The 20125-nt window shown below is 36.3% G+C and overlaps 1 protein-coding gene across 3 annotated transcripts in view; it reads left to right on the top strand.

Moving 5' to 3' along the window:
• LOC128665791 (beta-1,4 N-acetylgalactosaminyltransferase 2-like) overlaps positions 1-18528 on the top strand; it is a 358995-nt gene extending 340467 nt beyond the window's left edge. For all 3 annotated transcript variants that reach the window (XM_053719993.1, XM_053719991.1, XM_053719992.1), the window contains 3 exons: positions 15416-15556; positions 16143-16365; positions 16832-18528. In XM_053719993.1, coding sequence (XP_053575968.1) covers positions 15416-15556; positions 16143-16365; positions 16832-17028 — 561 coding nt within the window. In that variant the 3' untranslated portion in view covers positions 17029-18528. The remainder of the gene's footprint in view (positions 1-15415; positions 15557-16142; positions 16366-16831) is intronic.
• The last annotated feature ends 1597 nt before the right edge of the window (positions 18529-20125 follow it).

Genomic DNA, 20125 nt, shown 5'->3' with positions numbered 1-20125 from the left:
TATCAGTAATTAAGTGCTGCATTACATAAGGTCTGCACACACAATAAATGTTTATATATGCACAGTATATATCAGTAATTATGTGCTGCATTACATAAGGTCTGCACACACAATAAATGTTTATATATGTACAGTATAGATCAGTAATTAAGTGCTGCATCACAAAAGGTCTGCACACAAAATAAATGTTTATCTATGCACAGTATATATCAGTAATTAAGTGCTGTATTACATAAGGGGGTCAATCCGATATACAGCGTCGCCCGCAAAAGCCGGCGACGCCAATATTTACGCTGATTTGGTATCCTATATACGGCGTAACCTAGAAGTTACGCGCGTATATTTCTGCCGTCGCCCGTAGTTTTTTGGGCCATAGGCAGGTATACCAAACCAGCGCAGTTTGGTATCCAATATGCAGCGTAAGGACTTACGTGGCGAAAATGGAGAAAACTTACTCCATTTTCACCTCGCCACAAAAAGCAGTCGTAAGAAGCCTTACGCTGACTATTGGAGCCCCGTAACTCCCTAAACTAACTAGAAAATAAACCTAACACCTAACGCATGCGCAATGTCTATCTCCCTGTCAACCGCGATCTTCTAAAATAAACCTAACACCTAACGCATGCGCAATGTCTATCTACCTGTCAACCGCGATCCCCCCCCCCCCCGAAATCCCTAATAAAGTTATTAACCCCTAAACCGCCGCTCCCGGACCCCGCCGCCATCTACATAAACTAACCCCCTACTGTGAGCCCCTAAAACCGCCGCCATCTACCTTATCTATCCCCTAATCTGACCCCTTACACCGCCGCCACCTATATAAAAATTATTAACCCCTAATCTAATCCCCCTATACTGCCGCCAGCTATATTAATATTATTAACCCCTAATGTAAGCCCCTTACACCGCCGCCATCTCTATTAAAATGATTAACCCCTAATTTAATCTACCTACCCCGCCGCCAGCTATATTATCTATATTAACCCTAAGTATATTATAGTTAATATAGGTATTACATTATATATATTAACTATATTAACCCTAATTATATTAGGGTTTATATAGTTAATATAGTTACTATAGTATTTATATTAACTATATTAACTCTATCTAACCCTAACTAAATTTATATTAAATTAATCTAATTCATTTATAAACTAAAATATTCCTATTTAAATCTAAATACTTACCTATCAAATAAACCCTAAGATAGCTACAATGTAATTAATAATTACATTGTAGCTATGTTAGGGTTAATATTTATTTTACAGGTAAATTGTTAATTATTTTAACTAGGTATAATAGATATTAAATAGTTATTAACTATTTAATATCTACCTAGTTAAAATAATTACCCAATTACCTGTAAAATAAATCCTAACCTAAGTTATAAATACACCTACACTATCAATAAATTTAATAAACTACAAACATCTATCTAAAAATACAATTAAATTAACTAAACTAAATTACAAAAAAAAACAAACACTAAATTACAAAAATTAAAAAAAAGATTATAAGATTTTTAAGCTAATTACACCTATTCTAAGCCCCCTAATAAAATAATAAACCCCCAAAATAAAAAAAATTCCCTGCCCTATTCTAAATTAAACAAATTTCAAAGCTCTTTACCTTACCAGCCCTTAAAAGGGCCTTTTGTGGGGCATGCCCCAAAGAATTCAGCTCTTTTGCATACAACAAATACAATCCCCCCCCCCATTACAACCCACCACCCACATACCCCTATTCTAAAACCACCCAAACCCCCCTTAAAAAAGCCTAACACTACCCCCCTGAAGATCTCCCTACCTTGTCTTCACCACACCGGGCCGAACTCCTGATCCGATCCGGGCGATGTCTTCCTCCAAGCGGCAAAGAAGAATTCTTCCTCCGGCGATGTCTTCCTCCAAGCGGCAATGAAGAATTCTTCCTCCGGCGACGTCTTCCTCCAAGCGGCAGCAAAGTCTTCATTCTTCCGGCGGCATCTTCAATCTTCTTTCTTCGCTCCGCCGCCGCGGAGCATCCATCACGGCCGACTGCTGTACTACGAATGATGTACCTTTAAATGACGTCATCCAAGATGGCGTCCGCCGAATTCCGATTAGCTGATAGGATTCTATCAGCCAATCGGAATTAAGTTAGAAAAATCTGATTGGCTGATTGAATCAGCCAATCAGATTCAAGTTCAATCCGATTGGCTGATCCAATCAGCCAATCAGATTGAGCTCGCATTCTATTGGCTGTTCCGATCAGCCAATAGAATGCGAGCTCAATCTGATTGGCTGTTCGGATCAGCCAATCGGATTGAACTTGAATCTGATTGGCTGATTCAATCAGCCAATCAGATTTTTCTAACTTAATTCCGATTGGCTGATAGAATCCTATCAGCCAATCGGAATTCGGCGGACGCCATCTTGGATGACGTCATTTAAAGGTACATCATTCGTAGTACAGCAGTCGGCCGGGATGGATGCTCCGCGGCGGCGGAGCGAAGAAAGAAGATTGAAGATGCCGCCGGAAGAATGAAGACTTTGCTGCCGCTTGGAGGAAGACGTCGCCGGAGGAAGAATTCTTCTTTGCCGCTTGGAGGAAGACATCGCCGGAGGAAGAATTCTTCTTTGCCGCTTGGAGGAAGACATCGCCCGGATCGGATCAGGAGTTCGGCCCGGTGTGGTGAAGACAAGGTAGGGAGATCTTCAGGGGGGTAGTGTTAGGCTTTTTTAAGGGGGGTTTGGGTGGTTTTAGAATAGGGGTATGTGGGTGGTGGGTTGTAATGGGGGGGGGGATTGTATTTGTTGTATGCAAAAGAGCTGAATTCTTTGGGGCATGCCCCACAAAAGGCCCTTTTAAGGGCTGGTAAGGTAAAGAGATTTGAAATTTGTTTAATTTAGAATAGGGCAGGGAATTTTTTTTTATTTTGGGGGTTTATTATTTTATTAGGGGGCTTAGAATAGGTGTAATTAGCTTAAAAATCTTGTAATCTTTTTTTTATTTTTTGTAATTTAGTGTTTTTTTTTTTGTAATTTAGTTTAGTTAATTTAATTGTATTTTTAGATAGATGTTTGTAGTTTATTAAATTTATTGATAGTGTAGGTGTATTTATAACTTAGGTTAGGATTTATTTTACAGGTAATTGGGTAATTATTTTAACTAGGTAGATATTAAATAGTTAATAACTATTTAATATCTATTATACCTAGTTAAAATAATTAACAATTTACCTGTAAAATAAATATTAACCCTAACATAGCTACAATGTAATTATTAATTATATTGTAGCTATCTTAGGGTTTATTTGATAGGTAAGTATTTAGATTTAAATAGGAATATTTTAGTTTATAAATGAATTAGATTAATTTAATATAAATTTAGTTAGGGGTGTTAGGGTTAGATAGAGTTAATATAGTTAATATAAATACTATAGTAACTATATTAACTATATTAACCCTAATATAATTAGGGTTAATATAGTTAATATATATAATGTAATAACTATATTAACTATAATATACTTAGGGTTAATATAGATAATATAGCTGGCGGCGGGGTAGGTAGATTAAATTAAGGGTTAATCATTTTAATAGAGATGGCGGCGGTGTAAGGGGCTTACATTAGGGGTTAATAATTTTAATATAGATGGCGGCGGTGTTAGGGGCTCACTTTAGGAAGTTATAGATATAATATAGCTGGCGGCGGAGTACGGGAGCGGCGGTTTAGGGGTTAATAACTTTATTAGGTTGCGGCGGGGTACGGGAGCGGCGGTTTAGGGGTTAATAGCTTTTTTATTGTTAGGCTAGTGAGGGGGGATAGCGGATAGAGGGTTAGACAGTGCGGGCTATGTTAGGGAGGCGTGTTAGACAGTGCGGGCTATGTTAGGGAGGCGTGTTAGACAGTGCGGGTGTTTTAGACTTTAGTCAGGTTTTATAGGCGCCGGCAGATTCTAACGTGGCGCAAGTCACTGGCGACGCCAGAAATTTGTACTTGCGCAGATTTCTGGACATCGCTGGTTTGTCAGACTTACGGCACGTTAGCATCTGACGGCGACCTATATGGGATAGCTCGAGTTGCGAGCTGAAACTGCGGGCGACGCTGGTTCCCTCGCTTGCGCCGCAAACTGCGATCTATATCGGATCGCGCCCATTGTCTGCACACACAATAAATGTTTATATATGCACAGTATATATCAGTAATTAAGTGCTGTATTACAAAAGGTCTGCACACACAATAAATGTTTATATATGCACAGTATATATCAGTAATTAAGTGCTGTATTACATAAGGTGTGCACACACAATAAATGTTTATATATGCACAGTATATATCAGTAATTAAGTGCTACATTACATAAGATCTGCACACACAATAAATGTTTATATATGCACAGTATATATCAGTAATTAAGTGATGCATTACATAAGGTCTGCACACACAATAAATGTTTATATATGCACAGTATATATCAGTAATTAAGTGCAGCATTACATAAGGTCTGCACACACAATAAATGTTTATATATGCACAGTATATATCAGTAATTATGTGCTGCATTACATAAGGTCTGCACACACAATAAATGTTCATCTATGCACAGTATATATCAGTAATTAAGTGCTGCATTACATACGGTCTGCACACACAATAAATGTTTATATATGCACAGTATATGTCAGTAATTAAATGCTACATTACATAAGGTCTGCACACACAATAAATGTTTATATATGCACAGTATATATCAGTAATTAAGTGCTGCATTACAAAAGGTCTGCACACACAATAAATGTTTATATATGCACAGTATATATCAGTAATTAAGTGCTGCGTTACAAAAGGTCTGCACACACAATAAATATTTATATATGCACAGTATAGATCAGTAATTAAGTGCTGCATTACAAAAGGTCTGCACACACAGTAAATGTTTATATATGCACAGTACAGGTATACCTCACTTTACAGCGCTTCACTTTACAGCGATTCGCTAATACAGCGCTTTGTGGAGCTGAAGTTCAACCTCCAAGGATTTCGAAACAGTGCTATAATCATTGTGAGATTGCTAGAAAAGTGACTGGCATCATTTTGTTATGCTTAGTTCACTCCGTTAACTGCATTGCAGTGCAATCTGTGTCTCAGTGCTATAGTCTGGCACATTTTACTACAGTAATTGTCACAATTTTACAGGTACAGTATTTATTGAATACCAATTGAATACTTGCTGTGCTAGTGTTAAACTAAACGTAGCACTATTGCACCCCTAATATATGTTAGTTCAATCATGTTTTCAGGATTTTAAACACTTAAAAGAAAGCTAAAACTGCCTTGTTTCACTTTAAGGCGGTTTTCACTTTACAGCGGGGCTCCGGTCCCTAACCCGCTGTATGAGCGGGGTATACCTGTATATATATCAGTAATTAAGTGCTGCATTACAAAGGTTTGCACACACAATAAATGTTTATATATGCACAGTATATATCAGTAATTAAGTGCTGTATTACATAAGGTCTGCACACACAATAAATGTTTATATATGTACAGTATATATCAGTAATTACGTGCTGCATTACAAAAGGTCTGCACACACAATAAATATTTATATATGCACAGTATAGATCAGTTATTACGTGCTGCATTACAAAAGGTCTGCACACAAAATAAATGTTTATATATGCACAGTATATATCAGTAATTAAGTGCTGTATTACATAAGGTCTGCACACACAAATGTTTACATATGCACAGTATATATCAGTAATTAAGTGCTGCATTACAAAAGGTCTGCACACACAATAAATGTTTATATATGCACAGAATATATCAGTAATTAAGTGCTGCATTACAAAAGGTCTGCACACACAATAAATGTTTATATGCACAGTATATATCAGTAATTAAGTGCTACATTACATAAGATCTGCACACACAATAAATGTTTATATATGCACAGTATATATCAGTAATTAAGTGCAGCATTACATAAGGTCTGCACACACAATAAATGTTTATATATGCACAGTATATATCAGTAATTAAGTGCCGCATTACATAAGGTCTGCACACACAATAAATGTTTATATATGCACAGTATATATCAGTAACTAAGTGCTGCATTACATAAGGTCTGCACACACAATAAATGTTCATCTATGCACAGTATATATCAGTAATTAAGTGCTGCATTACATACGGTCTGCACACACAATAAATGTTTATATATGCACAGTATATGTCAGTAATTAAGTGCTACATTACATAAGGTCTGCACACACAATAAATGTTTATATATGCACAGTATATGCCAGTAATTAAGTGCTGCATTACAAAAGGTCTGCACACACAATAAATGTTTATATATGCACAGTATATATCAGTAATTAAGTGCTGCGTTACAAAAGGTCTGCACACACAATAAATATTTATATATGCACAGTATAGATCAGTAATTAAGTGCTGCATTACAAAAGGTCTGCACACACAGTAAATGTTTATATATGCACAGTATATATCAGTAATTAAGTGCTGCATTACAAAGGTTTGCACACACAATAAATGTTTATATATGCACAGTATATATCAGTAATTAAGTGCTGTATTACATAAGGTCTGCACACACAATAAATGTTTATATATGTACAGTATATATCAGTAATTACGTGCTGCATTACAAAAGTTCTGCACACACACAAATGTTTATATATGCACAGTATATATCAGTAATTACGGGCTACATTACATAAGATCTGCACACACAATAAATGTTTATATATGCACAGTATATATCAGTAATTAAGTGCTGCATTACATAAGGTCTGCACACACAATAAATATTTATATATGCACAGTATAGATCAGTTATTACGTGCTGCATTACAAAAGGTCTGCACACAAAATAAATGTTTATATATGCACAGTATATATCAGTAATTAAGTGCTGTATTACATAAGGTCTGCACACACAAATGTTTACATATGCACAGTATATATCAGTAATTAAGTGCTGCATTACAAAAGGTCTGCACACACAATAAATGTTTATATATGCACAGAATATATCAGTAATTAAGTGCTGCATTACAAAAGGTCTGCACACACAATAAATGTTTATATGCACAGTATATATCAGTAATTAAATGCTGCATTACAAAAAGTCTACACACACAATATATGTTTATACATACACATTATATATCAGCAATTAAATGCTGCATTACAAAAAGTCTACACACACAATAAATGTTTATATATGCACAGTATATATCAGTAATTAAGTGTCGTATTACATAAGGTCTACACACACAATAAATGTTTATATATGCACAGTATATATCAGTAATTAAGTGCTGCATTACATAAGGTCTGCACACACAATAAATGTTTATATATGCACAGTATATATCAGTAATTAAGTGCTGCATTAAATAAGGTCTGCACACACAATAAATGTTTATATATGCACAGTATATATCAGTAACTAAGTGCTGCATTACATAAGGTCTGCACACACAATAAATGTTTATATATGCACAGTATATATCAGTAATTAAGTGCTGCATTACATAAGGTCTGCACACACAATACATATTTATATATGCACAGTATAGATCAGTTATTACGTGCTGCATTACAAAAGGTCTGCACACACAATAAATGTTTATATGCACGGTATAGATCAGTAATTAAGTGCTGCATTACATAAGGTCTGCACACACAATAAATGTTTATATGCACAGTATAGATCAATAATTAAGTGCTGCATTACATATGGTCTGCACACACAATAAATGTTTATATATGCACAGTATATATCAGTAATTAAGTGCCACATTACATATGGTCTGCACACACAATAAATGTTTATATATGCACAGTATATATCAGTAATTAAGTGCTGCATTTCAAAAGGTCTGCACACACAATAAATGTTTATATATGCACAGTATATATCAGGAAAAAATGCTGCATTACAAAAGGTCTGCACACACAATATATGTTTTTACATGCACATTATATATCAGTAATTAAATTCTGTATTACAAAACGTCTACACACACAATAAATGTTTATATATGCACAGTATATATTGAACTTCACACACATCGCAAACACTTAAATAAATTATTTTAACCCCTAATCTGCCGGCCGGACTTCGCCGCCACCTACATTATACCAATGAACCCCTAATCTGCTGCCCCTAACATCGGCGACACCTACATTATATTTATTAACCCCTAATCTGCTGCCCCCAATGTCGCCGCCACCTAACTGCACTTATTAACCCCTAATCTGCCGACCGGACATCGCGGGCACTTTAATAAATGTATTAACCCCTAAACTGCCGCACTCCTGCCTCGCAAACACTAGTTAAATTTTATTAACCCCTAATCTGCCTGCCCTAACATTGCAGAAACCTACTTACATTTATTAACCCCTAATCTGCCACCCCCAACGTCGCCGCTATTATATTAAAGGTATTAACCCATAAACCTAAGTATAAACCTAACCCTAAACCCCCCCTAACTTAAATATAATTTAAATTAAAGTTAATTAATTTAACAAAATGAAATAAATTATTAATATTTAAAACTAAATTAATAATTACATTGTATCTATTTTAGGATTTATATTTATTTTACAGGCAACTTTGTATTTATTTTAACTAGGTACAATAGTTATTAAATAGTTATTAACTATTTAATAACTACCTAGCTAAAATAAGTACAAAATTACCTGTAAAATAAATCCTAACCTAAGTTACAATTACATCTAACACTACACTATCATTAAATAAATTACCTAAACTACAAACAATTAATTACAATTAAATTCAATAAACTAAATTACGAAGAAAAAAAAGCCCACTAAATTACAGATTTATTTTTTTTTTTTACAAAAGTTTAAACTAATTACACCTAATCTAAGCACCCTAATAAAATAAAAAAGCCCCCCAAAATAATAAAATGCCCTACCCTATACTAAATTACAAATAGCCCTTAAAAGGGCCTTTTGCGGGGCATTGCCCCAAAGTAATCAGCTCTTTTACCTGTAAAATATGAATACAATACCCCCCAACATTACAACCCACCACCCACACACCCCTACTCTAAAACCCACCCAATCCCCCCTTAAAAAAAACCCTAACACTACCCCATTGAAGATCACCCTACCTTGAGCCGTCTTCACCCAGCCGGGCACAAGTGGTCATCCGATCTGTCCAGAAGTGTTCATCCGATGGGGCAGAAGAGGACATCCAGACCGGCAGAAGTCTTCATCCTATCCGGGCAGAAGAGGACATCAGGACTGGGAGAAGGCTTCATCCAAGCGGCATCTTCTATCTTCATCCATCCGACGAGGAGCAACTCCATCTTGAAGACATCTGGTGCGGAGCATCCTTCCAGCACGATGACTAACGACGAATGATGGTTCCTTTAAATGACGTCATCCAAGATGGCATCCCTCGAATTCCGATTGGCTGATAGGATTCTATCAGCCAATCGAAATAAAGGTAGGAAAAATCTGATTGGTTGATTTAATCAGCCAATCGGATTGAAGTTCAATCCTATTGGCTGATTGGATCAGCCAATAGAATGCGAGGTCAATTCTATTGGCTGATCCAATCAGCCAATCGGATTGAACTTCAATCCGATTGGCTGATTGCATCAGCCAATAGGATTTTTCCTACCTTAATTCCGATTGGCTGATAGAATCCTATCAGCCAATCGGAATTCGAGGGACGCCATCTTGGATGACGTCATTTAAAGGAACCGTCATTCATCATTAGTCGTCATGCTGGAAGGATGCTCCGCGCCGGATGTCTTCAAGATGGAGTCGCTCCTCGTCGGATGGATGAAGATAGAAGATTCCGCTTGGATGAAGCCTTCTCCCGGTCCGGATGTCCTCTTCTGCCCGGATAGGATGAAGACTTCTGCCAGTCTGGATGTCCTCTTCTGCCCCATCGGATGAAAACATCTGGCCGGATCGGATGACCACTTGTGCCCGGCTGGGTGAAGACGGCTCAAGGTAGGGTGATCTTCAATGGGGTAGTGTTAGGTTTTTTTAAGGGGGGATTGGGTGGGTTTTAGAGTAGGGGTGTGTGGGTGGTGGGTTTTAATGTTTGGGGGAGGTATTGTATTCTTTTTTTTACAGGTAAAAGAGATGATTACTTAGGTAGTTTAGGTAATTAGTTTAATTATAGTGTAGTGTTAGGATTTATTTTACAGGTAATTTTGTACTTATTTTAGCTAGGTAGCTATTAAACAGTTAATAACTATTTAATAACTATTGTACCTAGTTAAAATAAATACAAAGTTGCCTGTAAAATAAAAATAAATCCTAAAATGGCTACAATGTAACTATTAGTTATATTGTAGCTATCATATGGTTTATTTTATAGGTAAGTATTTATTTTTAAATAGGAATCATTTATTTAATTGTATTTATTTAGATTTATTAAAATTATATTTAAGTTAGGGGGGTGTTAGGGTTAGGGTTAGACTTAGGTTTAGGAGTTAATAACTTTATTATAGTTGCGGCGACGTTGGCGGCGGCAGATTAGGGGTTAATTAATTTAATATAGTTGTGACGACGTTGGGGGGGCAGATTAGGGGTTAATAACTATAATGTAGGTGGCGGTGATGTTAGGGGCAGCAGATTAGGGGTTTATAAGTATAATGTATGTGGTGGCAGTGTCCGGAGCGGCAGATTAGGGGTTAATAGTATAATGCTGGTGACGACGATGTTGGGGCGGCAGATTAGGGGTTAATAAGTGTAAGATAGGGGTGTTTAGACTCGGGGTTCATGTTAGGGTGTTAGATGCAGACATATTTTTTTCTTTCCCCATAGGAAACAATCGGCTAGATTTACGGCTAGATTTAGAGTTTGGCGGCCAAAGGGGTGCGTTAGCTACGCGTGCTTTTTTTCTCCCGCACCTTTTAAATACCGCTGGTATTTAGAGTTCGAATGGCTGGGTTTTCAGTGCGTTAGGCTCCAAAAAGGGAGCGTAGAGCATAATTTAACGCCACTGCAACTCCAGATACCAGCTGAGGTGAGCTTACGGACGCGGCCAGCTTCAAAAACGTGCTCGTGCACGATATCCCCATAGAAAACAATGGGGCAGTTTGAGCTGAAAAAAAACCTAACACCTGCAAAAAAGCAGCGTTCAGCTCTTAACGCAGCCCCATTGTTCTCTATGGGGAAACACTTCCTACGTCTGCACCTAACACTCTAACATGTACCCCGAGTCTACACACCCCTAACCTTACACTTATTAACCCCTAATCTGCCGCCCCTGCTATCGCTGACACCTGCATATTTTTTTAACCCCTCCGTATACCGCCGCTACCTACATTATCCCTATGTACCCCTAATCTGCTTCCCCTAACACCGCCGACCCCTATATTATATTTATTAACCCCTAATCCCCACAACGTTGCCGCCAGCTACCTACAATAATTAACCCCTAATCTGCCGATCGGAGCTCACAGCTACTATAATAAATGTATTAACCCCTAAAGTTAAGTCTAACCCTAACACTAACACCCCCCTAAGTTAAATATAATTTGTATCTAACGAAATAAATTAACTCTTATTAAATAAATTATTCCTATTTAAATCTAAATACTCACCTGTAAAATAAACCCTAATATAGCTACAATATAAATTATAATTATATTGTAGCTATTTTAGGATTAATATTTATTTTACAGGCAACTTTGTATTTATTTTAACCAGGTACAATAGCTATTAAATAGTTAAGAACTATTTAGTATCTACCTAGTTAAAATAATTACAAAATTACCTGTAAAATAAATCCTAACCTAAGTTACAATTAAACCTAACACTACACTATCAATAAATAAATTAAATAAACTACCTACAATTATCTACAATTAAAGCTAACACTACACTATCAATAAATAAATTAAGTACAATTCCTACAAATAAATACAATTAAATAAACTAACTAAAGTACAAAAAATAAAAAAGAACTAAGTTACAAAAAATAAAAAAATATTTACAAACATTAGAAAAAAATTACAACAATTTTAAACTAATTACACCTACTCTAAGCCCCCTAATAAAATAACAAAGACCCCCAAAATACCCCCTACCCTATTCTAAATTACAAAAGTTCAAAGCTCTTTTACCTTACCAGCCCTTAAAAGGGCCCTTTGCGGGGCATGCCCCAAAGAATTCAGCTCTTTTGCCTGTAAATAAAACCATACAATACCGCCCCCAACATTACAACCCACCACCCACATACCCCTAATCTAACCCAAACCCCCCTTAAATAAACCTAACACTAAGCCCCTGAAGATCTTCCTACCTTGTCTTCACCATGCCAGGTATCACCGATCGTTCCCGGCTCCGATGTCTTGATCCAAGCCCAAGCGGGGGCTGAAGATGTCCATCCTCCGGCTGAAGTCTTGATCCAAGCCCAAGCAGGGGCTGAAGATGTCCATCCTCCGGCTTAAGTCTTGATCCAAGCGGCGGCTGAAGAGGGGGGCAGATTAGGGGTTAATAAATATAATATAGGGGTCGGCGATGTTAGGGGCAGCAGATTAGGGTTACATAAGTATAACGTACCTTGCGGTGGCGTTCGGACAGCAGATTAGGGGTTAAAAATTTTTAATAGAGTGGCGGCGATGTGGGGGGACCTCGGTTTAGGGGTACATAGGTAGTTTATAATAGAATGTGAGCTCAATCTGATTGGCTGATTGGATCAGCTAATCGGATTGAACTTGAATCTGATTGGCTGATTCCATCAGCCAATCAGAATTTTCCTACCTTAATTCCGATTGGCTGATCGAATCCTATCAGCCAATCGGAATTCGAGGGACGCCATCTTGGATGACGTCCCTTAAAGGAACCTTCATTCGTCGTCTAGTCGTCGGAAGAAGAGGATGGATCCGCGCCGGAGGTCTTGAAGATGGAGCCGCTCATCGTCGGATGGAAGAAGATAGAAGATGCCGCTTGGATGAAGATGTCTACCGGTCCGGATCTCCTCTTCTGCCCGGATAGGATGAAGACTTCTGCCCGATGATGGACTTCTTCAGCCGCCGCTTGGATCAAGACTTCAGCCGGAGGATGGACGTCTTCAGCCCCCGCTTGGGCTTGGATCAAGACTTCAGCCGGAGGATGGACGTCTTCAGCCCCCGCTTGGGCTTGGATCAAGACATCGGAGCCTGGACCGATCGGTGATACCCAGCATGGTGAAGATAAGGTAGGAAGATCTTCAGGGGCTTAGTGTTAGGTTTATTTAAGGGGGGTTTGGGTTAGATTAGGGGTATGTGGGTGGTGGGTTGTAATGTTGGGGGGGGGGGCTATTGTATGGGTTTTTTTCCAGGCAAAAGAGCTGAATTCTTTGGGGCATGTCCCGCCCTTTTAAGGGCTGGTAAGGTAAAAGAGCTTTTCTATTTTTATTTTAGAATAGGGTAGGGCATTTTTTTATTTTGGGGGGCTTTATTATTTTATTAGGGGGCTTAGAGTAGGTGTAATTAGCTTAAGATTGTTGTAATATTTTTCTAATATTTGTAAATATTTTTTTATTTTTTGTAACTTAGTTCTTTTTTATTTTTTGTACTTTAGTTAGTTTATTTAATTGTATTTATTTGTAGGTGTTGTATTTAATTAATTTATTGATAGTGTAGTGTTAGGTTTAATTGTAACTTAGGTTAGGATTTATTATACAGGTAATTTTGTAATTATTTTAACTAGGTAGCTATTAAATAGTTATTAACTATTTAATAGCTATTGTACCTGGTTAAAATAAATACAAAGTTGCCTGTAAAATAAATATTAATCCTAAAATAGCTACAATATAATTATAATTTATATTGTAGCTATATTAGGATTTATTTTACAGGTAAGTATTTAGCTTTAAATAGGAATCATTTATTTAATAAGAGTTAATTTATTTCGTTAGATTTAAATTCTATTTAACTTAGGGGGGTGTTAGGGTTAGGGTTAGACTTAGCTTTAGGGGTTAATACATTTATTAGAGTAGCGGTGAGGTCCGGTCGGCAGATTAGGGGTTAATAATTGTAGGTAGGTGGAGGCGACGTTGGGGGCGGCAAATTAGGGGTTAATAAATATAATATAGGTGGCGGCGGTGTTAGGGGCAGCAGATTAGGGGTACATAGGGATAACGTAGGTGGCGGCGGTGTGCGGTCGGCAGATTAGAGGTTAAAAAATTTTAATAGAGTGGCGGCGATGTGGGGGGACCTCGGTTTAGGGGTACATAGGTAGTTTATGGGTGTTAGTGTACTTTAGAGCACAGTAGTTAAGAGCTTTATGAACCGGCATTAGCCCAGAAAGCTCTTAACTCCTGGCTTTTTGCTGCGGCTGGAGTTTTGTCGTTAGATTTCTAACGCTCACTTCAGCCAAGACTCTAAATACCAGCGTTAGAAAGATCCCATTGAAAAGATAGGATACGCAAATGGCGTAAGGGGATCTGCGGTATGGAAAAGTCGCGGCTGCAAAGTGAGCGTTAGACCCTTTCCTGACTGACTCTAAATACCAGCGGTAGCCCAAAACCAGCGTTAGGAGCCTCTAACGCTGGTTTTGACGGCTAACGCCAAACTCTAAATCTAGGCGTATGGGGCTGCGTTAGGAGCTGAACGCTGCTTTTTTGCAAGTGTTAGGTTTTTTTTCAGCCAGCTCAGCCCCATTGTTGCCTATGGGGAAATCGTGCACAAGCATGTTTTTCCAGCTTACCGCTACCGTAAGCAAGGCTGGTATCGAGGTGAGATGTGGAGCTAAATTTTGCTCAACACTCATTTTTCTGAGGCTAATGCCGGCTTGCAGAAAACTCGCAATACCAGCGTTGTCTTAAGGGAGTGGTAAGAAAAAAAGGCTCGTTAGCACCGCACAGCCTTACCGACAAAACTCGTGATCTAGGCGATAGTGTGCTAAATATTTTTTTCGCTCTTGCACTAACAAAGCTGAAAGTAAACTTTTAACGTGGGTGGGTTAGCATGCATATTACAAGTTCAAAGTAAAAAATAAGTGAGGGAAACCCGATGTGCACTAACTTTAGGACTTTGAATTTCGCGACCATGTTAACTTCTTCTCACTATAGAATTCAATAGAGCACACTTTAAAAAACAAAACAAAAAAACCTCACTTATCGCTCGCTTTCTATCCTGACACCACATTAGACCTACAGTGCTAAACCCGAATATAGTTATAAATAATTCACATTGCAATATTCTAATCATTTTTTTAAAGAAATATATATGTATAAATATATAGGTCTGCACATACAATAAATATTTTTATATGCACAGTATATATCAGTGCTACATAGTAAAAGGTCTATGTACCCAATAAATATACCCAAGCAATAGTTTGCAAGATAACTTTATGGTTTATAGTTATGGCTTAAATTCTGTTGTAATAAATGTTCTTCTGATCTCTCTAGGGCTGGTTTGCTGGAAGAAATCTTGCTGTATCTCAAGTTACCACTAAATATTTCCTGTGGGTGGACGATGATGTTATATTTACCGAACAGACTGACATTAAAAGGATGGTTCATATTCTGGAGGAAACTGACTTGGATATTGTAAGTGTTTATCCAATATATAAACGTCTACGAGGCAAGTTCATTATAGATCACTTGTAGGAAGGTCTTGACTGCAAACAACTAGAACATATTTGTAATCAAATCATTAATCATATTAATAGCATAGATGTGAACAATAACCAGAGAAGAAAAATAATAGACTTAATGAGATCCTTAGTGAAATTGCTTAAGTAATAGATTGTGTTAATATAGACGTTGTTGTTTAATTTAGTATTTTGGATCGTGCTATGATTTGCTACCTAATTACTTTTAGACATTGGCATCTATACAGTAGTGGGACATCTGGTAAACCTCTTTATCCTTTATATTTGCCTGATATATTGCACCCCCAAAAAAAGCTGCCTTTCTAAATTATACTGCTGTAGTCATAAACCTAGTTGGATTGAACCAAAATATTCTTCTGTATAATATATGTTCCTTTGTTAAATAAATATATTTATTTTTAATAGTCTGCATTGAATTCTAAGCAACCTTCTATCTGGTGTAAGTATTTTACTTGCACTTGGAATCAATAACCATTAGTTCTTTAGTGGCCCCTGAGCTTATCCTTTTTATTTCTTCTCAGATTGGGGGTGCTCTCGGCGGTAATGACTTCAAATTCAAAATCTTATACCAGATGGGAGGCGAAGATGGCGACTGCCTTCACAGGACAAATGGCTACTATCAAAAGGTTGAGGGTTTCCCAAACTGTGTAGTAGCTGGTGTAGTGGCGAATTTCTTCTTAGCTCACACAAGACAAATTCTGGGGGTTGGTTTTGATCCCAAGCTCTCAAGAGTTGCACATTCAGGTAAGACCTTAAGAAAAATAAAATGTTCTAATTTCTTTACTTATTTATAAAGGTTGAATTGTGTTTATTAACTCCAATGTACAGTAGTAATTTAAATTCAAAATATAACATCATCCTATCCAAAATTTCCTGGATGCCATTATTAATTTGAAGGCTCAGGGTGAGTAATGGAACCTTGTAGGCGGAGCCATGACATGCAGGGGCAGAGTTGTAGGTGTGACATCTGAAGACCAGAGTGCACTGCAGGAGGAAATGTGAGGCAGTGCACATAAAACTTAACAATCTTGCACTATACAGGAAGATTGGAAGCACCCTAGCGTCGATTTTACTAATATATAGTCTAGCATGAAATGAGAATGGCTAACTAAATATAGTTTAATTGACATCTTCGCTTCACAATTAATTTAAAGCAGCAGAACAGATTTACAATTAAAATGTTATTTTTTTTATTTTTTTGCATCTACAGAGTTTTTCTTTGATGGTTTCGGGAGTCTTCGTGTAGCTACCTGCAGCGACTTTGGAGTCGGACACCAGCCAAAAGGACTATTGAAAACAGATAATGAAAGAAATTACTCGAGATTTAGATATAATGACCAAGAACTCTTTAACTATAAGATGAGACTAATGTATTTTAAGAACAACTTGAAATGTTATACTCAATAATAGTCATTCTGGCTGAGATCAAAAATTGCTCCCATTCCAAATCTATCCTGTGGAGCATATGCTCTACACTGGTACAGACAATGGTGAGTTAGGTTTATAGAATTACATTTTAACATCATCATTGGTACATACAGAAATATGCCAACATATTTACATTGAAGATGACATTGAAAAGCTTCCTCCAGTTTGGCATTCATCAAGGATTTTCTTCATGTTTGGGCAAATATTCCTTTGTAATGTTTCCTTCTTCCTCTACTGACACAAATTATGTTTTTAGCTCATATTTGCACTATTTCTGCCCAAATAGATTTATACTGATGCAGGTGATTAGACTAAATGTTAGTTTAGGTGTTATTATAATATATACATATATTTTTTATTTATTTATTTTAAGGGTAACTTTTTTCCTAATGATGAACTCTGTCAGACATTGAAATTTACTACTGAATTAAAGGAGAAGTACACGGGATACAGGAGTAGTGAACACGCTTATTGAGTATATCCATATCTTCATCCATGTTCTCCACTACAACACACCCAATGTAAATTGCACACAATATGGACAAAATATTAAATATTGTATTATTTAGTGTAATCTGTAAACTGCAAGAGACTTACAGGTTTTATTTTATTTTTCTACTGCTCTAATGTAAAGAGACTCGGGGACCAAATATATATAAGACCAACAAAGACCACTGCTCCTTAACTTATTCGCCACCTCTGAGGTAGCGGATAGTAATCAGCACAATCGGATACGGCCGGGATGATTGACACCCCCTGCTAGCGGACGATTGGCTGCAAATGTGCAGGGGGCGGCATTGCACAAGCATTTCACTAGAAATGCTTGTGCAATGTTAAATACTGACAGCGTATTCTGTCGGCATTTAGCAATGTCTGGCAGATCATGTTCAAGCGCATCATAATAAATCGACCCCTTATGTCTGATTCACAAAGTCTGACATTCATTCCAAGCTTTCGTCTCAAAGTGGAGTTTTACAGTCCAAGACAGACTCATGGGACAATTATAGCAAAGACACCTAGTGACAGTTGGCAAGCATGATCATAGTCTAGACCTCTGGAACACTAAAAATGCTTTTAATAGGATTAAACACTCTGAAAGCTGAACTATAGAGTATCCTACATGCATTTATTGACAAATAATGACCACTTCTCCTGTGCTACCTTTCGGAAATCTCCTTTGAGGACTTTTGCTCTGTTGTTTCATTGACGTTTAGCCAGAAGTCCTCTACACCCTTATTTATACTAATCCCTACCTAGATTGTAAGCCGTTCTGGGAGCAGGGACTATAATGTACTGTGGAAATGTTGACATTCTTATATTGCTATATTATAGTTTTGTGCTGGTAAATTTATATATAAAAAAACAATTATTTTATCTCCATAACAATGTACCTTCATATCTGAAAAGAAATGAATAATGCAGCTTTATTTTGTCATCAAAAGGTCTGCGCACACAATAAAGGCCAGATTACAAATGGAACGCAAATGGGGGTTTGTCATTGGTATTTGCGCTCGTCTGGCTTATAGTTGGTTTACGAGTTGAGAGTAAACTCAATCGCTTGAACAAAATCTCGATTTACGTTAGAATAATTACCTCAGCTTCAGAGCTCTGGTTAATTGTTTCACAAAACAAAAAAGTGTCACTAAAAACATCAAAAATACATTACACAGTACAGTTACACTCATATTAACACTATCTAATAAATATACATTACACAGTACAGTTACACACATAATAACACTATCTAATAAATATACATTACACAGTACAGTTACACACATAACACTGTCTAATAAATATACATTACACAGTACAGTAACACACATAACAACACTGTCTAATAAATATACATTACACAGTACAGTTACACTCATATTAACACTATCTAATAAATATACATTACACAGTACAGTAACACACATAACAACACTGTCTAATAAATATACATTACATAGTACATTTACACACATAATAACACTGTCTAATAAATATACATTACACAGTACAGTTACACACATAACACTGTCTAATAAATATACATTACACAGTACAGTTACACTCATATTAACACTATCTAATAAATATACATTACACAGTACAGTTACACACATAATAACACTGTATAATAAATATACATTACACAGTACAGTTACACACATAATAACACTATCTAATAAATATACATTACACAGTACAGTTACACTCATATTAACACTGTCTAATAAATATACATTACACAGTACAGTTACACACATATTAACACTATCTAATAAATATACATTACACAGTACAGTTACACTCATATTAACACTATCTAATAAATATACATTACACAGTACAGTTACACTCATATTAACACTGTCTAATAAATATACATTACACAGTACAGTTACACACATAATAACACTATCTAATAAATATACATTACACAGTACAGTTACACTAATAACACTATCTAATAAATATACATTACACAGTACAGTTACACACATAATAACACTATCTAATAAATATACATTACACAGTATAGTTACACACATAATAACACTGTCTAATAAATATACATTACACAGTATAGTTACACACATAATAACACTGTCTAATAAATATACATTACACAGTATAGTTACACTCATAATAACACTATCTAATAAATATACATTACACAGTATAGTTACACACATAATAACACTGTCTAATAAATATACATTACACAGTATAGTTACACTTATAATAACACTATCTAATAAATATACATTACACAGTATAGTTACACACATAATAACACTGTCTAATAAATATACATTACACAGTATAGTTACACACATAATAACACTGTCTAATAAATATACATTACACAGTATAGTTACACACATAATAACACTGTCTAATAAATATACATTACACAGTATAGTTACACTCATAATAACACTATCTAATAAATATACATTACACAGTATAGTTACACACATAATAACACTGTCTAATAAATATACATTACACAGTATAGTTACACACATAATAACACTGTCTAATAAATATACATTACACAGTATAGTTACACTCATAATAACAC

This window comes from Bombina bombina, chromosome 7 (assembly GCF_027579735.1).
Source record: "Bombina bombina isolate aBomBom1 chromosome 7, aBomBom1.pri, whole genome shotgun sequence".
Taxonomy (NCBI): domain Eukaryota; kingdom Metazoa; phylum Chordata; class Amphibia; order Anura; family Bombinatoridae; genus Bombina; species Bombina bombina.
The sequence above is the reverse complement of the archived record's forward strand: the minus strand, read 5'-3'. Positions and strand labels throughout refer to the sequence as shown.